General features: G+C 41.9%; 3 protein-coding genes and 1 pseudogene across 3 annotated transcripts; all 4 read right to left on the reverse strand.

The window, feature by feature from the left end:
• Positions 1 to 967: 967 nt before the first annotated feature.
• Positions 968 to 3,250, reverse strand: LOC127784889 (WAT1-related protein At4g28040-like). Its single transcript, XM_052312304.1, has 6 exons — positions 2,895 to 3,250; positions 2,689 to 2,802; positions 2,260 to 2,473; positions 1,935 to 2,096; positions 1,677 to 1,828; positions 968 to 1,529 (listed from the first exon to the last, which is right to left on the reverse strand). The coding sequence occupies exons 1-6, from the start codon at positions 3,164 to 3,166 to the stop codon at positions 1,328 to 1,330; spliced, it is 1,116 nt and encodes a 371-aa protein (XP_052168264.1). The 5' UTR covers positions 3,167 to 3,250; the 3' UTR covers positions 968 to 1,327.
• A 537-nt stretch (positions 3,251 to 3,787) lies between these two features.
• Positions 3,788 to 9,606, reverse strand: LOC127784890 (WAT1-related protein At4g30420-like; annotated as a pseudogene).
• A 2,712-nt stretch (positions 9,607 to 12,318) lies between these two features.
• Positions 12,319 to 16,119, reverse strand: LOC127783780 (WAT1-related protein At4g30420-like). Its single transcript, XM_052310945.1, has 3 exons — positions 15,991 to 16,119; positions 12,722 to 12,964; positions 12,319 to 12,504 (listed from the first exon to the last, which is right to left on the reverse strand). Exons 1-3 carry the CDS (start codon positions 16,117 to 16,119, stop codon positions 12,319 to 12,321), a joined length of 558 nt encoding a protein of 185 aa, XP_052166905.1.
• A 1,584-nt stretch (positions 16,120 to 17,703) lies between these two features.
• On the reverse strand, positions 17,704 to 22,140 carry LOC127784888 (WAT1-related protein At4g30420-like). Its single transcript, XM_052312303.1, has 7 exons — positions 21,856 to 22,140; positions 21,586 to 21,654; positions 21,111 to 21,227; positions 18,808 to 19,045; positions 18,523 to 18,681; positions 18,276 to 18,427; positions 17,704 to 18,193 (listed from the first exon to the last, which is right to left on the reverse strand). Exons 1-7 carry the CDS (start codon positions 22,038 to 22,040, stop codon positions 17,989 to 17,991), a joined length of 1,125 nt encoding a protein of 374 aa, XP_052168263.1. The 5' UTR covers positions 22,041 to 22,140; the 3' UTR covers positions 17,704 to 17,988.
• Positions 22,141 to 22,830: the final 690 nt, after the last annotated feature.

Below are 22,830 nucleotides of genomic sequence, written 5' to 3' on the forward strand. Positions count from 1 at the left end.
TCCCTGGTTTACATGTAATATAGATGTGAAATTTGCAATTTGTGCTACGCAATGCTGCAGGCAAATTGGCAAGGTTCATCACTAAAACTAGTAGGTTGATAGGAAAGAATCTCACAAAGGACAAGACGATGAGAAGGTAATGGCTGGAATTATCGTGCAAGTGAAAGTGAAAGTGAGGATATTTTCAGGGCGTGTTAGGTTCGACTTGTCTCTAACGATGCACCAGCACCACAGCTTTCCTATAATCTCGTCATAGTTGAAACCTTCTTGCTTTTCACTAAATGCAGCATTAGTAGGAAGTTACAAAGTCTTACTAATGCGGTAGTGCCCATTCTTATCTTGTCCTAGTAATGCCAAGACGGTGATGGATTGATGGCTGGTTTGTGTCAAATGTGCTTGCCAGATTATGCTACATGCACAAATAAAAGGACATAAGTTCTATATGTCTCCTTTTGAAGGATAATACTTTCTCCGTTTCACAATCTAAGACTTTCTAGCATTGTCCATATTCATATATATGTTAATGAATCTAGGCATATATATGTGTCTAGATTCATTAATATCTATATAAACATGGGCAATGCTAGAAAGTCTTACATTATGAAACGGAGGGAGTAAGTTGTATATATTTATCAAACTTACTCTGAATAAGTTCCTGAACCATCGGTTGATATATTGTTACTGCGTGTAAATTGCGCTGATGCAGTTTCCAGTAAGAATGCATTCAGAACTACTAGTTGAAAAGCAGGGATTTAAGATATCAGATTTTGATAGGAATGCATATGGAAAACAGATGATGGTAAAACACATGAAAATTATAGGAATAACCGTTTGAATGGGCTAAAAAAAAGAACAATAATTGCATGAGGAAGATACACTCAAAAGAAATTTTCCAAGAGATTGACCTCATACTAATTTTCCTCCAAAACCTCCATACATTGAGCCACTCCAAAAGAATTTCATAGGATTTTGATGGGTACAATGATAGGAAATTTTTTATAGCATTTGAGTCATACAAAATTCCTCCACAAAGCCCTCATTCAAAAGGAGGCCTGAACAAGGAATTCGACCGTTTTAACTACGAAATGCTCTATCGGTGACAGGCTGACGGCAGTATTTTCCTTTTACATGGAAGGTTATATCAGTTTTGACAGCAACCTGCAGCAATCTTCGATTCTTCGTCAAGCATCATGTTGAGCAGTTTGCCAGATTATCCATTTGTTCATTCAGTCTGGTCAAGGACTCTTGAATCATAAACATTTGCCATGCGATGGAAAGTATGAAAAATACCCAGTTCTCAATTCACAGGCAAGTGTCATCAGCATGTCTAAGTATTAGCATTTGCATTACCAGATAACAGTGGTACTGAAAGATTGGTTCCACATTCAACTTTGACGCCTGTACATTCAGGTTCAGTTATCCTTTTGGAATCATTTGACAGGATGGTCAGCCCCTCACTCTTTGCATCATCTGCTTTGCCCCATAGCACAACGTACAACCCAATGATGATTGCAATTGCACCTAATATGCTGCACAAGAGGATACCATTACAACCCAATGATCATTCATGTACACAACAGTACAGACAAAAAAAAAGTATTAAAAGCAAGCAGTTGTATAGTGAAGTAGGAACAACATGGATACCCAAATAATAAATGAAATGAGTAAATATATACCTTCCTATATGAAGTTCCTCATGAAGGAAGATGGTAGATAATATTGTTGTAATCACAGCACTCAGTGGTGTAAAGATTGCGCTATAAAGGGGGCCTTTCACTGATATGCACCAGGATTGGAGAAAGAAGTTTGCGCCAGAGGCAAAAACACCCTACAAAAGTTACTCAATCTTGATCACTTTCTGAACGTCCATACCAGTGCAATTCGAACCAATAAGCACATCAGCGCAGGGCACACATTTTCTTTTATATACTTACTCCATATAAAATGCAGGGGAGCTCCCAAATCGAAGCGAGTTTCCAAATCTCTAAGTAGTTTGATTCTAGGAAGAATGCCATCACGGCGCATTGCAAGGTCGCTAAGAAGCACATCCATGTTGCCAGAGACAGTGGATCAAGGTACGATCTGCAAACCGGCACCTAAGATACAGTGAAACAAAATCCAAAACATTGTTGGTCATCAAATTCATCACTGCTAATTCGGAAACTAAGAAATCCATCTCTTTGCAGAGGAAGAATGGGCAAGTCATAATTTGGCGCAACCTAACAAACCAAGCCTCTTCCTAATGGTTGCAGCACTCACCTGCAAGATGTACCAAATGGAGACGCAGAAAGCATTTCCGATGAGATAGATGCCTCCTTTCACCCAGTCATCATCGGCAGTCGCTGCGACGAGAACCGCACCGAGTAGCTTAGGCCCCTTGAAGAACGCCATGGCCATCGCTCCGGCGAGGCAGACGACGGTGCCGGCGATCTTGGCCAAGCTCCTCGAACTCCTCAAATCCACCTTCTCCAACCTGCGCGCGCACGGATGCAATTTGAACGATTAAACCCTTCGGAATCGCTTAAATAATGGGCCTCAAACGATCCAGCCCATGAATAATCCGGCCCAAAATATCAACTGGGCCGTCGTAATGGGCCACGTGGCAATCCAGCCCAAGAAAGGGGAGAAATCGGCAACCGGACGGCGGCGCCGTCGACGCCGGAGATGGAGACGATGAAGAAGTGGTACCCGATTACGGCGGCGATGGCGAAGGTGATGCCGGGGGCGAGGTTGGTGGTGGCCCTGGCCATGGACGGCGACGCGAGCTGCAGCCCCAGGAAGTAGAAGTACTGCCCCGTCGCGCTGCCGACCAAAATCAACCGGGAGATGAGCTGCCTGCGCCCGATTCGATCCAAGGGCGTGCGAACCAAAATCAGCCAGGAAGTTTCGTGTACCTGGCGAGGGAGGCGGCGAAGAGGAGGGCGAACGCCGGGGCGCCGACGGCTATGTGGCGGCGGAGGTCCCACCCCCTGGCGGCGAGCGAGGCGAGGAGGAGCGTGGCGGCGGCGATCCCCTGGCGGTAGGCGACGAAGACGATGGGGCGCATCCCCATCCCGTACGCCGCCTTGAGCGCCATGTCCACCGCCGCGTAGAACCACTGCACCATCACCATCCCCACGCACGGCCCGTACCGCTCCACCCACCACCCTCCGCCGCCGCCCGCCATGGCGAGATCCGCGAGCTCCGCTCACCCACCACCACCACACAGCTCGCTCGCCAACTAAGCTGGAGCAATCCATCATCCATGTGCAATATTAGTAGTAATTTCGTTTTCGTTCTCTCTGTTTGTTTATGAATTATGATCTCAAATCTAGCGGTCAAACTGATCACGCTGGCTGGGTTGGATGATTGATTGATTAGCTTTGCTTGCTCGAGTTTTTCTCTCGATTTCCTATTATGGCCGTCGCCGTGGCACCGTGACGCCGTCTCGCCGGCGTGATCTGAAATTTTTTAAGCGAGAATTTCTCTTTGACAATCTCCCCTGGTTTTGGCCGCATTTGGCATCGTACGACCAGCCAAATAGCCAAACGTGACACACAGGCTGACAGCGACGGTGTTTTCGTCCCCACATGACAGTATGACACCATGACCATCATTAATTTCCACCGTATAACACTACTTCTTCCATCCTATTTTCTGTGCACAACCTTAACCATCCATCTTATTTTAATTTTCATAAGTCACGTATAAAGTAATATTCATGTTTTATTATCTCATAACAATAAAAATATTAATTATAATTTTTTTAAATGAATGGACGGTTAAAGTTGGGAATAAAAAAATTTATGGTTACATTTAAAATAGGACGGAGGGAGTATCAATCATACTTCATGATAGGCATCGGCAATTCGGCCCACATCTTTAACAAATCAGGCCATTTGCTGGCCGCTCGAATGTCGGAACAGACAACAGGTAAACTAGTCATAAACAGCAAAACTGCACAGATCTGTCGATCCGTTTTTACTAATCATACAAAATAGTGTAGTGTTGTCGTAATGTGTAAACAATCAGAGCTGCTCGCTTGAGACGGCGTCTGCCAGGAGAAGCTCCTCAGCGGCGGTGCGCTCGACGTCGCGACACGAATCCGAGCATGGCTTCGCCGCCGCCGTCGCTGGCTCGCTGCCCCGCTTCATGTCGTCCGCTTTTCCCCACAGGACGACGTGCAACCCGGTGATCACAGCAGCTGCTCCCATCAAGCTGGAAAAAAAAACAGCGTTTGTATGTGTCATCAGAGTTAGATTCAATTATAAGCCATTGTTAAAATGTATCTCATCCATTCCAAAATATAAAAAATCTATTTTCTCCATCCTAAAATATAAAGAGTTTTGGTTAGATAAGACATATCCTAGTACCACGAATCTGGACAAACAGTCAGTCCAAATTTATCGTATTATGATGTATTATATCCAACCAAAACTCCTAATATCTTAAGATGAAGGGAGTAGATTAGATGTGATATAAAGAGCATGTATAGAGTGTTCTTATTATTGGGACGGGTGAGGTTTTTTCTTTTTGTGCGTGTCTGTCGTCGAGAGAAGAGAAGCGTGCCTTCCAATGTGCAGCTCCTCCTGGAGAACGGCGGCGGCGACGATGGTGGTGACCACCGTGCAGACAGGGGTGAACATGGCCGAGTAGAGGGGCCCCCTCACCGAGATGCACCATGATTGCAGGTAGAAGCAGACGCCTGACCCAAACACTCCCTGCATTATTTATGTCCAGCTCTGTTCAGTTCAGATTCAGAAAACCAGAACTTGTCCATTCTGCTGTCCGGGCACACACACAACAAAACGCATGGCAATTCTGAACTCACGGCGAAGGCGTAGCTCGAGAGCTCGAAGAGCGAGTGGATCTTCCATGCGTTCGCGTCCGGGACCAGGAAGACGGCGAGCGCTGCGCATTGCAGCGTCGAGAAGAAGCAGGTCCATGCCGACAGAGACAGAGGATCCACATAAAATTTGCAGATTGGCACCTGAAAAATCAAAATGTTAGAAAATGATCAAGTCGAAGGTTTTTTTTTAATGAGGCGGTGCGAAGTTTATTGATAGAGCAGAAAAAAAAATACAAGATTACAATCCTGAAAGGTCGTAACCAGAAAAAAGGAAAAAAAATATCGATCAAGTCGAAGTTGTGAATGAAGAACAGATCAAGCTAGCTGGCTACGAAATGCCGTTCACTTGTAAAAGAAATTACCTGCAGTATGAGCCAGAGTGACCAGCATGAGCTGCTGACGACGAGGCAGAGCGCGCCGAGAACCCACTTGCTGATCGCCGGCGAGTGGAGGAGCATGTTCAGGTCACCAAGCGTGTAGTTCAGAAGCTTTGGGCCTTTGAAGAACGCCATGGCCATGGCTCCTCCCACGCAGACTATGGTTCCGGATATCTTGGCCATGGTGCCCCGTTCTCTGACGTTAACTCTCCTGCCTGATGATGAGTTAACTGGTTACTACAATTTTAGTAAGATATATTTTGTTTATGCATAATGTGATGTATTTGGTACAATGTGCTACTTTTGCCAAGAAAAGAATTCTTTGATATTAAGAACATATGTGGTTCACGTCCACAATTTATTACAGTTTACCACATCTAATGTTAGACAAGTTTTTGCTGTAGAATCGTTGCTTAGGTTCTACTGTCGTAGCTTTGTGAGGTGGCTTGTGCGACTACGGCCGTGTTTAGTTGTTTTGGCAAAAAAAAAATTTTGACGTATACAGACACACATTTGAAGTATTAAACATAGACTAATAACAAAACAATTACAGAGTCCACATGTAAACTGAGACGAATCTATTAAGCCTCATTAATTCGTCATTAGTAAGTGTTTACTGTAGCACCACATTGTCAAATCATAACGCAACTAGCATGTTGGCCCGCGCAGATTACGCAGCTAGCATCATTATACTTTCTCTCATATAATAGCCTATATGTTTTCCTAATGTATTATTCAAATATATTAAAATGACAACATAATTTTAAATTTTGTACCAACTTTACAAAACTACTAATGTGTAATATTCATATTGTATTTTATATACGTGCTAGTTATTAATTATTTTTAATATCAAATTTTAGTTATTTGTAAATTATATTCCTATATGGACTCTAGACTCGTCTTTCAATATTTTTTTAATTCCGAATTTTCATTATCTGTAAATTATATTTCTATATAGACTCTAGTCTCTTCTTCCAATATTATTTATTTTTAATTCTAATATTTTTATTATTTCTAATTGTATTTTTATGTGGACTCTAAACTCATCTTTCAATATTCTTTAATTTTTAATTTCAAATTTTAGTTACTTCTAAATTGTATTCCTATATTGACTTTAGACTCTTATTCCCTTGTTTTGTTTAAATTCCGAATTTTAGTTATTTGTAAATTATATTTTTATACGGATTCTAAACTCTAGTTTTAATTTTATTATATTTATTTCAAATTTTAGTTAATTTTAAATTCCTATATGGACTCTATACTCTACTTCTAATATTCCTTATTTTTAATTCCGAATTTCTATTATTTATTAATTGTATTTCTATATGAACTCTATACTCTTCTTCTAATATTCTTTATTTTTAATTCCGAATTTCAATTATTTTTAAATTGTATTTCTATATGGACTCTATACTCTTCTTCTAATATTATTTATTTTTTAATTTCGAATTTTTTTATTTATAAATTGTATTTCTATATGGACTCTAATCTCCTCTTCCAATATTCTTTATTTTTTAATTCCGAATTTCAGTTATTTATAAATTGTATTTCTATATGGACTCTAGTCTCCTCTTCCAATATTCCTTTTTTATTAATTACAAATTTCTATTATTTCTTAATTGTATTTCTATATGGACTCTATACTCTTGTTTTAATATTATTTATTTTTTAATTCCGAATTTTAGTTATTTATAAATTGTATTTCTATATGGACTCTAGTCTCCTCTTCCAATATTCCTTATTTTTTAATTCCGAATTTCAACTATTTCTAAATTGTATTTCTATATGGACTCTAGTCTCCTCTTCCAATATTCTTTATTTTTTAATTCCGAATTTCAGTTATTTATAAATTGTATTTCTATATGGACTCTAGTCTCCTCTTCCAATATTCCTTTTTTTTAATTCCAAATTTATATTATTTATTAATTGTATTTCTATATGGACTCTATACTCTTCTTTTAATATTATTTATTTTTTAATTCCGAATTTCAGTTATTTATAAATTGTATTTCTATATGGACTCTAGTCTCCTCTTCCAATGTTCCTTACTTTTTAATTCCGAATTTCAACTATTTCTAAATTGTATTTCTATATAGACTCTGCTTTTCTTTTTCTCCAATTAATGTGGGAATTTTTAAGCCGTGAGAACGAATGTGGAGGCTCCTTTTTCTATTCCTTTAATAAGTTAATATATTAGGCTCAAAAGATTTGTCCCGTATTTTACATGCAAACTGTGCAATTGGGTTTTTTTTTCCACATTTAATGATCCATGCATCTGTCCAAACATTTGATGTGACGGAAAAGTTGAAAGTTTAAAGAGAACTAAACACAGCCTACGTCGACCGCTAACAACACTTGTTTGTATACCAATATTTGTAAACTACTTCTACCTTAATAAAATTGGTCGGAAAACTTTTCGCCTACCCAACGAACAAAAGTTTTATTGAGTTTGACCAAGTGAGACGGTCATTTGGTTGCAGCTACCATTATAACAAGATACTTCCAATAAATTAGGTCCCCTAATTGTTAACTCAAAAAATGTACTCCGTAGCAAATATTTTGAACACTTAGGATCCTAGGCAAGTTTAGCACTTCTTATTGACAAATGGCAACCAAACAGTCCTTAACCCTTTGGTGGCTGTTTTTGAGTTTAGTAGGTACACAGAGAAGGGTATCTGAGAAATGCTATGTTCTGGAAAGAAAAATAAGTAATTTTTTATTGGGAGGTTGACAATGTGAAGTCTTTGATCGCCCACCTTTGCATACGTACAAACCCTGCAGTGGGTTTCACCTTATTTTCTTTTTTCTTTTAAAAAAATGTATATTGTACGTAAGTAACCAGACCAACTTATTTTTAAAGACGTACGTAAGACTGGTATTCATTAAACCTTTTGTTTTGAGGGAAAACTACAATAGTGACCAGCTGGACACAATAATGGCCGGAAGTGAACGCGACCGACAGCAACATGCGCGTCTAGATGCCAATTAATGATCACAAAGATACGTAAACAGAGCAACTGACGAGAACGAGCAGACTCGTTTCATATATGATGTTGTTTAAACATTTTTTTATAAAAAAATATATCATATCTTATTACGTTATACACCCCATAAATATGAATGGCAAAATTCTATTTACATATAAAGAAAAAAACAAACCAGAATATGAAAAGTGTGATCGGATTGGAATTACATTTGAAGAAACACCAATACTCTCTTCGTCCTAAAAAAATAAATCTAGTACTAGATGTGACCATTCTAGTACAACGAATCTGGTATGTCCAGATTCGTAATATTAGGATATGTCACATCCAGTACTATGTTGATTTTTAATGGGACGGATGGAGTATATGTTATCTATTTTTTTAGATTATTTACGACCATTTAGAACACATGCAATGAAATACGGGAAAAAAGCTGCAACCCTCACGAAATTCAGTCAGCTTCGTTAAATTTAAGTTTGATTAAATTTATAAAAAAAAATATAGCAATGAAGGAAGTATTAACGAAGGTGAAATGGCACAAGGATGCAAATGAAACAGTATAATTAAGGCTCTCACCCTGCTGACGCTGCCATCAAGAAAGTTATCGCGGGTATCAAATTGGTCATGGCCGTCGCCATGGATGACGAGCCCAGATGCAGCCCTTGGTAGGTCAGGTTCTGGTTTACCGTCGCCCTGTTCGTCAGAATCAATCCAAGATTGTCGAAAACAAGCTCGCAAAATTAACTACTAGCAGGGTTTCGCGCAGATGAGAAATCAAAGCATAAATACTGCAGAGACGTGTACGTACGTACCCGAGCAAAGCCGTCACAAACACCAAGAACAAGCCTGTCGTCCCAAGGCTCCTCGTCTCCTTCACTTTTGCCCTGGATTTCTCACAAGCACACAAACATGATCAATCGAACAGAGGAGGGTGATGACTACTGACCAGCTAGACATGACCAAATTGATCAATTTAACTAACTATTTAAGTGTATCAATGGTTCAATTGAACAGAAGAGGGTGATGATGATCTGACTGATGATCAGCTAAACATGATCGAAACTGAACAATTTAAGTGTATATATCAATGATTATTGCTATACCTGTTGGCGAGGAGGGTGATGGGGACGAGGACGAGGGTGCCGATGGCCTGGCGGTAGACGACTAAGATCACGGGGCTGACGCCACGGCCGAACATGGCCTTGGCCCAGAGCGTCATGGCCGCGTAGATGCACTGCGCCGCCACCATCGCCGCGCACGGCGTCCACTCCCTCGCCGCGGCCGCGAGCATGAGTGCCATGGTTTGGCTATGGCATATTGGCCTAGCTCGATCTCGATCCGGCAGCGCAGAATTGATGAGATCGCCGGCGCCGCATACAGATGCAGATGCGCGCGCACAAGACGCTCTGCTCGTGCTCGGCTAGCTGAGCGATCGATCGATCTTGCGGTGGTTTGTTTATATATGAGCTTGTGCACTCGGGCAGTAACGGATCCAGAAAATTCGTTGGTGCTATAACGTGTCTATCGGTGTTATAATATATTAATTATGTTTAGATTATACACACCGGTCACCGGTCCTAGTACCGTAGATCCGCCCCTGCGCTCGGGGTTGTGGATGGGCTCGGTTCGGTTTCTGCATGTGCGTCAGCGTGTCACCACGCTGCACGTACTTGTCGTGCTCGCGCGCTTAAGCGGCTGTGTACGCGCGCGCAAGGTGCCAAAGCTAGGTGGGGATGCCAACACCGGAACACAGCGGACAGACGCACTTGGGCTGAGATGGTGGCTGGTAGCCTGGTACACTGGGATAGTGGCACGCACCTCTCTCTTGCGCCTAGCCAGACAGAAAAATACGTCTGAGATTTTTCTCATATTATTATGAGTATTTTCTTTACTTTTTACTAAAGAATTTACTCATGATGGTATAGATAAATCTTGCATCCTACAATAGTTTCTAGGTTTGTACCGTATATTTTTTCCACTAGACCAGAAACCATATTGATATGCAAACCTGGATTAGGCCTTTGGACCTAGAGACGAAAACATCGAATTTCCTGCCGGGGAATACATATCCTCTTCCCTGCTCATGCCAAGTGCCAACTATAATGGGTAACATTTTTTCCCATCCCCATCTCTGCTTAAAAAATCATTTAGAACTTAAATCATATGTGTAATTAATAAATCATCCATAATTTATATAATATATTAGTATATATTTATTACTCACATAATAATAATAATAATACTATATTGTCATTTTTCACTAATTGTAGCACGATTAAACCTTTAGACATGTATAATTCGCATAGTATTTAGACCCTTGTGCTTGTTAATCAGGTCTCTATGGGGAATGGAAATGGGGGATAGAGGATCATCCCCGCCTCTGTTAAACCCAATGGGGACAACTTTTACTCTATTTAATTTCCTGTGGAAAATCACTTTGCAAACATCCCCGTCCCTAATGGGAGAATTCTCCGCAGGGAATTGGGGAACGGGGGCCATTGCCATTCCTATATAGGTCTGGTTCCTGACCTGGCTAAAAAACCTTATTATCAACCATGGTTTAGCGTGTTGTATGGTGTACTTCTAGTTGGTAAATACCTAAAGTTTAAAAACTATTGCATGTTTTTCAGGTAAAAAAGGTTCGAAGATTATATAATATAACTGAGCGAAAATGTCGTTGGACTGGCTATAGCTAGCAGCTAGCACTAGCTCTCTGTTGTGATGTTGGGAGTTTATCTCCCTCTTGTGAAATTTTTTCCCTCTTCCAGCGATTCGGAAGTTCAATTTATTTTTTTTATGGTTAGATTCTGGATGGCTTGCCTTAGGCACCGATTTGACAAGCCGAGTTTAATTCCAAATTTTTTCTTCAAACTTTCAACTTTTCCATCACATCAAAACTTTTCTACACACACAAACTTTCAACTTTTCCATCAGATCGTTTCAATTTCAATCAAACTTTTAATTTTAATGTGGACTAAACATACCCCTAGTATCACACCCCTAGTATGACAATACTAGTTGGTAAATAAAGCCCGGTATATCGCAACTTAATTTTAGGCCCTTTGCTGGTTGTTCAAGTGTCGATACGAACAAACTATATATCAGTGTCAGGGTACTGTAGTAAACAATCAGCGTTCAGCAGCTGGGTCAAACGCTCGACTCGAGGCGTCTCCCAATAGAGGTTCAGTGGCGACGTCGTCGCGCCGAGAATCCGAGGAGCAAGGCTTCGTCGTCCCCGTGGCCGGCTGCTTCATGTCATCCGCTTTGCCCCACAAGACCACATACAGGCCGGCGATCACAGCAGCTGCCCCCAGCAAGCTGAACAGAAAGAACATCGTTCTCGTGTCAGTCGACAGAATCATATACTCCATCCGTTTTAAAATATAAGTACTTTTGATTCTGATACAGTCTCGAAGATACTATTTTAATCTATACTCTCTCCGTACTTGTAAAGGAAGTCGTTTAGAATAATGTTTAAGTCAAACCTTAGGAATATAAATCATGAATAATTCTCAAGTTGTTGAGTTTGAAAATGCAAAATTTATATGAATAGATTTATATTGAAAAATACTTTCATAAAAGTATACATATATCACTTTTCAATATATATTTTTATAGAAACAAAAAGTCAAAGTTGTGATTTGGAGACCGTGTCGCTGTCCAAAACGACTTCCTTTACGAGTACAGAGCGAGTAATATCTACAAAAGTATGATGTTTTAAATAAAAAAGTTACATATTATGATAATTATTTAATGATAAATCTAGTAACATCAATTTTACATGATTGATCTTTTATTTTTTTTTTCTATTAATAGTTAAAGTTATCAATGTTTGACTTATCACTATTTTAAAAATATTTGTATTTTGGGACGAAGGGAGTATCCTTTTCCATTGCTTTTGTCTCGTACCTTCCGATGTGCAGCGCCTCTTGGTGAACGGCAGCGGCGACGGCGGTGGTGAGCACCGTGCAGACGGGCGTAAACATGGCCGGGTAGAGAGGCCCCCTCACCGAAGTGCACCACGACTGCAGGTAGAAGTTGACGCCTGAACCAAAGGCTCCCTGCAGCGTCGCACACACTCGTTAACTCTCTGTATAAAATTCATGTCTCGTTTCGCCGGACGCAATCAAATGCACGGTGTTTCTGAACTCACGGCGAAGAAGTAGCCGGAGAGTTCGAAGAGCGAGTGGATCTTCCAGGCGTCCAGGTCCGGGTCCAGGAAGACGGCGAGCGCCGCGGATTGCAGGGCCGAGAAGAAGCATGTCCATGCCGAGAGAGACAGAGGATCCGCATACGATTTGCACATTGGCACCTGAAAACAAATTAAGTCGAATTTGTGTCTGAACTCTGAATATTACTGAGCCGAGGTGCAGAGTATTGTGGAGAGAAGCAGTGTAAAAAAAAAGGTATTGTGGAGAGAAGCAGTGTAAAAAAAAAAAGGGGGAATTTCACAGTTCTTGAGAAAGTATCTTGAGATACTAAATTTTACACTAGAAAATACGGTGAAATTATCCTTAAAAAATTACTACCTGAGATATGAGCCAGAGTGACCAGCATGAGCTGCTGGCGACGAGGCAGAGCGCGCCTAGCACCCACTTGCTGCTCGCCATGTTCAGGTCACCGAGCGTGTAGTTCAACAGCTTTGGGCCTTTGAAGAACGCCATGGCCATGGCTCCTCCCACACAGATGATGGTGCCAGATATCTTGGCGATGGTGCCCCGCTCTCTGATGTTAACTCTCTCCTGCTTGTTTGATGAATTAACTAGGTACCTCTTATGATGTTTTCACCTTAGCCTTATAGGAGGTATTACAACTCCTAGCCACTTAACCGGCTAAACCAATCAGAGACGGCAAAAAAATTGCTACATGCATCCTTTATTTTAATATATGATGTTTGAACTAATCAATGTCATACATAAAAGAACAATGGGAGTAATAATCAGCAATGTTGAGTTTTTCCTAGTCCTTGAAATGTATTAAGAGGCATATGTACCTCGTAGAGTTAATAAAATAGCACTTACCTTTGTTGGTCTACTTATACCCATACATGTATGGATATGCTAGCCAAACGATAATATACCGATTCGATGCAGGAAAGACTCCAGGCTGTGTTCAGGAGGAGGGGTTCCCAACCCATCCTTCCGGTACGCAAAACGATGTTCGCATTAATGTGTGATTAATTAAGTATTAGCTAATTTTTTAAAAAATAGATCAATATGATTTTTTAAGTAACTTTTATATAGAAACTTTTTGAAAAAAACACACCGTTTAGTAGTATAAAAGGCATGCACACGGAAAATAAGGGTGTGGAGTTGGGAACTGCCAGCAAAGAACACAGCCTAAGTAGGGATATCTCTGGAGCAGATAAGGAATACGAGATCGACTTTGGCAAGGTTGCTAAAGGACCTATCGGGCTTAACCAAGACTACCAAATACCGAGATTATACCTATTACATTTTTGGTAATAGAAAATAAAGATATATAAATCCCATAAGAATATGGAGGATCAAGGGTATAAATATATGGTCCAGGGGAAGTCGGGGCATCCAAACCTACACCGAACAATTAATCCAACAATCTTCCCCACGATGAATTCAATTACTAGCCATATTTGAGCTATCCATGGAGAAGCCTTAATTTGAGCAATCATCAATTTAATGGACGTGACTACACAGTTAGTGGTCTGATTTGTCTAAACCAGCTACCACTCCATCTAAAAGAGACACCATCCACCTATATTTCAAATACAATTTTCTCTTAAACTACTCATTCAATCTACGATCCGATTACATCGTTGTGTTCGTAACAATTAAATCTTTACATCAAGATCTTACATGATTATATTTTGATAAAAAATCACAAATTACTTTTATGATATGTCTAAATTACTTTTAGATTTCACTAAGTTACTTCTTAGACATACAAAAGTAAATTAAGTAAAGCTTAAAAGTAATTTACATATATTATAGAAGTAACTTATAACAAAAAGAAATTAACTTTAATTAATACCTTTTTTCATTGAACAAATTATCATATATATAAATTACTTTTTTTAGATTTGATTAAAATACTTCCTATACATTAATAATGCTCTGAGGTGATTACTTTTATTATTGTTTTTAGTTAATTCCATAATTTGTGCTGATTAATTTAATTTCTAGATATAGTCATGTTTTTATCTCTACAATAGATTTACTTCAAATGACATGCCAAAGTTACATTCGTTTTGTTCTAAGTTACTTCTATAATATATGTAAATTACTTTTAGGCTTTAATAAATTTACTTTTGTATGTCTAATAAGTAACTTAGTGAAATCTAAAAGTAATTTAGACATATTATAAAAGTAATTTATGATTTTTCATCAAAATATAATCATGTGAGATCTTGTTGTAAAGATTTAATTGTTACGAACATAACGGTGTAGTAGGATTATAGATCGGATAAGTAATTTAAGAGAAAATTTCATAAGAAGAAAAAAAAAATGCACAACATGATCTAATCATGTGCGTCGACGTGTGCTCTCGTGCGCTTCAGCGGCTGATCGTATTGACTTCGCTATGGTGGGCCCTGGCAGATAGCGGTTCAGCGATAATTAGAGGACGATTTTGCTATGTATTTATCATCAAATTTCTCTCAAAATTTTTCACAGATATAAGTACATTGTAATTATAGTGTAATTATAATGTAATTTATATGTAACTTTTTACATAACTTTTATATCGTTAGATTTGTTTCTAGATCCATGCAAGTAAAGGGAGGAAAAAAAATCATAGCTGTGTGTATAGGTGAGGAGATTTCATTACGAGACACCCGCTTCACGGAAAGAGTGTGTTACCATTTGAAAGTTACTTATAAGTTATATTATATTTAAATATAAGTTACAATATAATTGTCCTATATTTACATCTGACAAATTTTTGAGAGAAAATTTGACAATAAATATATTGCTAGTCATCACTAAAGGTGACGAAGTCCATTAGAGACATACAGACAGTAAAGCCCATTAGAGATGATTAAGAATGCCAATGGTTCCCCGTCCACCGATCCCCCGTGGTGAATCCTCCCATTAGGAGGTGGGGGTGGTATGAATTATGTCTCCACGGAGGATTAAATGGAGTGAAAACATCCTCCATTGGGTCTAACAGGGGCAGGTTTGGTTCACCGTTCCCTGTCCCCGCTCTCCGTTGAGGCCCGTTGTAATATTTTATGTGTTCCATTTCATGTACATATAGCCCATAGAAACAAGCCCAAGACTCAGAGTATATAAAGCCTCTAGAAACCCTAGCCATCTCTTATCCACTCCCTTGTCCCTTCCGCCCCTAGTCTCCACGTGCCGACAGGTCCCAACGCCCGAGCCGCGCCGCCCAGGTCCCAGCGCCACACCGCCATCCCGTTCCCGGCCTCCTAGGTCACAGCACTGCGCCGTCTCTCCTCAGTCCCTATATTGCTCGTACCTCGTCGACCATGTCCGATCTCTTGGTGGCGCCGAGGACGCCGAGGACTCGGCACTGGCCACCGGGCGTCGACCTCCTCCTCCACCCTCTGTTCATCCATTCCGAATTTCTAATCTGTCACGTGGGCTTATTTGTTTTACTGATGGTGGATGCTCATATGAATTTGTGAACTTGTGTTCTTGTAGTCGTTGCTGATGTGCTGAAATTGATGGCTGGAATGGCTATTTTGAGTGTTAATATTTTGTATCAAAATTATTGTTTGATATATGAAATACATTCATGTTGACTGTTGACTGTTGAGAAACCTGAGAGCGGGGATGAAGGCTCCACGGGGATAAATTACCCGCACGGAGGCGGTGATGGTGAAAGATGTTGCCTCATTGCATTTCACGGGGGCAGGGGTGGAGGAAATTCTCCTCCACAGAGGCGGGTCTGGTGGTGTAACCTCCGATGGGGAATTCCCCGTTGCCATCTCTAGAGATGACGAAGGCCACCGGGGACAACGAAGAGCACCAAAGGCACTACTAGAAGATGACTTGGTGCGGACAGGGCAACAGACGCACGAGCACTGGCTTGGGTGGGGCGGACTCGGCCAGCGATGGCTCGGCTATGACCAGGAGAGGTGCGGACGGGTTCCGACGGCCCTCCACCTTCGGCGGCGGCACGAGGCGGAGCAGGGGCGAGCGTTGCGGCATTGCAACGCCATGGCGGAGCTTTGGGGCGGTTTGGGGTTTGGACGAACGGCGAGTTCTCCGACCAAATTGAGGGGGGGCAGGAGCATCTACGGCGCACGTGGGTTCCGTTTTTCCAGTAAAATAGAAGGGAGAGTCCCCAAGATGGCATGTCCACGGTGACCTCCATGTGCGGAGCTTTGGAGCTCGGGTTTGGCACTGTTATGGCCCAAATCGATGAAATTGATGGGGGAATTAGTTCCAAGGGGACTAGGAGGAGTCACAGGAGCAAGAATTGCCGAGGAAAGAAGGAACGATGAAGTTCAATGTCGTGGAACAGAGGCAGATTGCGTGCCACCCGCATGGCCGCCGTGCCACTGCATCTCGCCGTGCCACCCGCACGGCCGCCACGAGCCCCAGCCGGACGCACCCTACACGGTGTCGCCATGAGCAGCTGCAGCCGCCGCCGCGCCACTACGCCTCGCCGTGCCACCCGCATAGCCTCCGCACCCGCGCTGGACCTCCGCTCGCCGCCTCGCCTCGCAGTACCGCCTGCACGGCCGTCGCGCCCGTGGCGGTCCTCCGCACGCCCCCTCGCCTCTCATACTGACGCTGGAAGGAGGAAGATAGAGAGAGAAAAGAAGAGAGATAGGAAAGCTGACATATGGGCCCAAGGGTATTTTTGATATTTCACGTGATTTCTCTCCTCTTCAACCGGAAATTTTTATTTTAATGAGCGAATATCCAACGTTTGAGAGTGTCCTCTCAAAAGTCACTTTACGCGGTATCGTACAACTAAAACCACGAAGTCGCGATGTCCTGTAGCACATTTGAGAGTGTCTTCCTAAAAGTCACTTCACGCGGTGTCCTACAACTAAAACCACGAAGTCGCGATGTACTATAGCAAAATTTACCTAACATCTCACATGCAAGTTATATACTAGTCAGGGACAAATTCAACGTGGGTGCATGAGGACTTGAGTCCCCCTACATCCACCGGACCCATGGTTCCCCCTGAGTCCCCCTTTGAGTGGCGGCACCGCGGCGTGCAACGCCAGCGGGCGATGGTGCGTTGGCGCGAGGCCGCGAGGCGATCGAGAGTGGCACTGCGGCAACCGGCAAGCAGGCGGGCAACGGAGCATCGGAGCGCAGCCGTGACGGAGCGGCCGCCATAGCATCAGTGCAGCAGGCCGGCTGAGCCGCGGGAGGGCGCTGCGCGCAAGGAGGAGCAGCCGTGCAGCAGCAGAGCCGCGGGAGCGAGCAGGTTTGCAGAGAGCAGCAACAACTGGCAGGCCAGCGGGAAGGTTTGTTTTTTGAAAGAGGTTTTTTATCGTCCAATACCTCCACGCGGTACAAAATCTTGGCCATTCATTGGCAGAGCTCCTGCCTTTCGTTAAAAAAAAATATATATTAGACATTCTTGTTGCTTTCTCCTCTCTAATACAATGGCAGAGCTCCTGCCTTTGGTTAAAAAAAAAAACTATAAGATAGTTACAGAATAATTACACAATAGTTACATTTGAAAATTATCCATACTAAATACTTTCGAATGTTATATAGTTACATCCAAAATACCATGCTCTCCCTACCAGGAGACATAAATAAATAAAAAGAAAAAAAAACGTTTGTAGAAGATACAACTGGCTATCAACTGCAAAATCTCCTCTACCCTACTTCTCGGCCGTGTTGCCGGCCTCTAGGAGCGGCTCCGTGATGCCTTCACCCACGTCGAGCTGCGATTCCGACCGTATCGCCGCCTTCTCCACGTCGTGGCTGTGCTCCGGCACACTCCCGCCGCTCTTGCCGCCGCCATCCGCTGCTTTGCCCCACAGCACGATGTACAGCCCGGCAACAATGGCCGTCGCCCCGAACAAGCTGACACACATTAACCAAACATCTCGTCGTTAGAACAACTCCATTACATGAAATTAGACCAATTGATGGATCGATTTTTCACCTGCCGATGTGCAGCTCCTCGTGGAGGAAGGCCGCGGCGACGACGGTGGCGATGACGGTGCAGAGCGGGTTGAACATGGCGGAGTAGAGAGGGCCCCTGACCGAGATGCACCACGACTGCAGGTAGAACGTCACGCCTGACCCAAACACGCCCTGCGGCAGTGAACATTTATCGAGTTAATTTGTTTGCAACATCACAGTAGAATGATCACCTGAAGAAGAGGCGATCGAGCGAGCTTATAGCTTACGGCGAAAAGGCAGCAGCCGAGCTCGAATAGGGAGTGGATCTTCCAGGCGTTGATGTCCGGCATGAGGAAGGAGACGAGCACCGCCGACTGCAGCGTCGACAGGAAGCACATCCACGCCGACAGCGTCAGGGGATCCATGTACGACTTGCAGATTGGCACCTACAACACATCTTGTCAGGATTATCAGTTCTGGATATATACCAAGATGTACAATTACATCTGAACAAGATTTGGCAATTGGTGGCATGGCTGCATATGGTTGAGTGAGGCGATCGAACTTGGCACCTGCAAGATGAGCCAGAGTGACCAGCAGCAGCTGCTGCAGATGAGGAACAGGGCGCCCATAACCCACTTGCTGCTCGCTGACAAGTGGAGAAGAAAGTTCAGGTCGACGATCAGCGAGGAGGAGTTGAGCAGCCTGGGGCCCTTGAAGAACGCCATGGCCATGGCTCCTCCGACGCAGACGGTGGTGCCGAATATCTTCGCCAAGCTCCTCACTCTCCTGAGGTCCACCTTTTCTAGTCTGTCGGATCAGATCACAGTATCAGATTATCAGTAAGAACACAAAGTAACTGCTTATTCCCTCAAAAAAAAAACAGACTGCTTATGACAGTGTCAGAAAGAGTTTGTTTGTGCGATCATGATACAGTTAAGCAAATGAAAAATCTTGTATGAGTCGCATATTGTCTGTTAACCATAATTGTTTTTCATTATAGTGGTCTAACCGCAATAAACTGTATTATGGATTTTCTAGAATATTTATATTTTGAAAAATCTATAAAGAATCTGCTTATTTGGGGCACAGAAAAAGAATTGCCTTGACAACAAGTAAGTTTTGACCAAAAGTTGTAGTATACTCCTATATGACAAATAGGTGTAGATATAAAATACATTCTCACCAAATCTTAACTCCAAACTTAAGTTCGTTTATGAGAAACAAAAAAGACAAATTTCAGGTGAATAGTGTCATGTTACTATTCACCTGAAATTACCTGAAATTTGTCTTTTTTTTACTTCTAAACGAAGTTGAGTTTGAACTTGAGATTTGGTGAGAATGTATTTCATATCTACACTTATCTCTAGTATTTTTTTTCATGAATTTACAAAACTTTTAGGTATGATTTTCACGAGTTTTCAACACTTAGCTCATTTTCACCGGATATGTCCCCTACCTTAAAATTCCACAAAAAGATGCAAAGAAAATGTAGATTTTGAGACCAGCCCAAGGCATGGGTTTGGACTGGTAACTGGTTCTACCCTATGACTCATTTTACAACAGATTATTGATCGAATTATTGCTCTAGACTACCTATTTAATTATAAAGATAAATAAAATATTTGTAATAAACAAACTTAAAAATAGTTTAAAACAAATAAACTGAGCAATACAGTGAAATTTCTTTTTAAGAAACTGTAGTTTTTTTAAAAAAAATGTAAAGCAAATAATCTGTTCCAACCATATGATGAATTATCTGAAAATACTAAGCCTCAGATGCCCAGGAGTTGGTAATAAACCAAACACGTGCCTATACAAAACCAAATTTTCTTAGCTATGCTCTGCAAACGGGTGTCTAATATAGACTGATTGCTATGCCACTAGTGGTTTACTTTTTTTTTTTTTCCAAACAACAGAACATCAGCATTCAGCAACCAGATTCAGGGGAGGCCAATAGAGTCTCCCTAGTCCCTAGTATATTCTTTCTTTTAGGCTGCAGCGACTATATTCTGGAAACAAGTAGAGACTAATCAATTCTGACACACTTTAATTAAACATGACTAACCCATCATTACGCTCTAATCCGTTGTCTCGAGTGATAACTACGAAATTGATAGCTGGAACCAGTGTTCTCTGCACGAGCAGAAACATGTATGCAGCCTTTGGTTTCTGACAAATTAGTCGGTAACCAAGTACGATGTTTATGACCTGGAAAAGGGTGTGATTCAACGTAGGTCTGCAAAGGCATGTGACAAGGTACGTTCATGCATATGCCATCTCAGGACTTGCTTGATTGATTCAATTAGCCACAATCTTTTTGGATTTGTAGCAAAGTTTAAGCTAAAATCGTTGAGAAACCGAAGAGGAGCTTATGTACAAGTAACTTAGAAGAAGAAAGAGACACACGTTTCGCCATCTGATAGCTTTTTTTTTCCTAATTAACGCAATCTGCTTGCGCTTAGAGATAATTTAATCTGGGCATTTAGCACTTCCCTAATTCGCCTTTTCTTCCCTGAATTTACAGGTCAGAATGATGGCAAATGCTGTTCGATCATGTGCTCTGGTGATTATGTCGATCCGTCCTCTTGTTCCCTCTGCACGTACGTACACAGTAGCTAGCTCGGAGAGAACGCAATTATTGAGTGGTACGATATGCATGTGTTACTTGGTCCCGTTCGTGATTGATGGACACCAACTAATTAAATTTAACCAAATTCTGGAACTAGCTAGAAGGGATCAAGCACAGGATACGCCGTTGCAGAGAGAAGCGAAGAGAACAATGCATGCAGTTTAATTTGCTGTGTTTTACAGTGCATGAACTGACAGAAATTCAGAGAGGTGTATCATCTGTTTGCGAGATGCATGAACTCACCCTACTGACGCTGCCATCACGAAGGTGATCGCGGGTATCAGGTTGCTCATGGCCGTCGCCATCGACGACGATCCCAGATGCAGGCCCTGGTAGTACACGTATTGGTTTACCGTTGCCCTGCAGTCAAACAGAGATCAAACATGGTTAGACTAGTATATCGGAAGAGCAAGTTGATTAATTCTCAGTCGACATTTGATCTTATGATCTTGGCGTGCGCAGGGGATTCAATGTTTCGGATCGTAATTTCCAAAATTTTGGAAATTTTGGGTTACATATTCATTTATTTAATTAAGCACATTTTATTCAAAGTTTAATCAAATTTTGTTTAAATTTCAACTTTTATCAGTCCGAAATTTCCGTGATCTCGGAAAGTTCGTTTCTGTCAATTCCCTCGAAAGAAATGTGCAAACCGGAACCCTGCGCGCCTGCAATTAATTAACAGTTTTTGTGTGATGCTAGCTTGAGCCTTGATTACCCAAAAAGAGAAGCCACGAAGATCAAGGAGAAGCCCGTCATTCCTAGCCTCGTCTCCTTCTTCTTCCTTCTGCAGATCATTTCAGACACCATGCATGAATTAATGAATGAACGTACAAATGAAACTGTCAAGTTTGACAGCTCGAAAGATATACTCCCTCAGTCGAAAAAACCAACCTAAGAAGTGATGTTTCAGATTCATTATACACATCTTCTTCTAGATTGAGGTTCTGAAAAACAAAAAGGAAATATAAATTGGTTGATGGATTACCTGTTGGCAATGATGGCTATGGGGACGAGAAAGACGGTGGCGATAGCCTGGCGGTAGACGACGAAGACCATGGTGCTCATGCCCCCGGTGAACACGGCCTTGGCCCAGAGCGCCAGCGCCGCGTAGATGCACTGCGCCGCCACCATCGCCGCGCACGGCTTGTACTCCTCCCATCCGGCCCCCATTGCTGTTGGCTGTGGCTCTCGGCTGACGCCTCCCGCGAGAGGAAGTGGAGCTCAAGTGCGCAGGCGGCCGGCGGCTCACAGCGAGGAGACGGTGGGGGCGGGGCGAGGCGGTTATATACACACGATCGGGTGGACGCCGATTTTCATTACTCGAGGATGTCCCCTCGTTATTTACATGTCATTTAAATAGTTATTAAAAAAATTTAAAAAAAATTAACAACATAGATTAATATGAAATATATCACTCCACAAACATGCAAGACTAAATTCAACTTCTATAACTTGCAACAAAAATAACAAATTAAACTGAAAATAGTTATCGCACATTCGCAACTATATTTGTTATTTTTATTACAATTTGTAGAAGTTAAATTTAAACTTGTATGTTTGTGTAGTGATATACTACATATTAATCTATGCTGTTAATTTTTTTATATTTTTTTGATATGACATGCACGGAACGAGGTGATATGCTCGGGATGAATTCACTTTCCCCGATCGGGTAGTCTCTCTGCATGTGAAAAGCAAACTTGGCTGCAAGTGTCGCTTGCATCTGACGTTGATGACGTTGCCAAGTTGGCTGCGTGTGTGGGGACGTTTGTCCAGGTAAGGTGGTGGTCTAGAAATTTCTGTTCCTTACAGGGTGCACAACGTGCAAAAATACGAACTGTACGTGCATGGATCTCATTTACAGCGGAGGAGCTGGCCTCTGGGGTACAAGCTCTCTGAAGTATCTCAAGGTTTTAAAATTTTACTCTGAAACATTTTTTTAGAAAAATTACGGTCCTTA

This window comes from Oryza glaberrima, chromosome 9, assembly GCF_000147395.1.
Source record: "Oryza glaberrima chromosome 9, OglaRS2, whole genome shotgun sequence".
Classification (NCBI taxonomy): domain Eukaryota; kingdom Viridiplantae; phylum Streptophyta; class Magnoliopsida; order Poales; family Poaceae; genus Oryza; species Oryza glaberrima.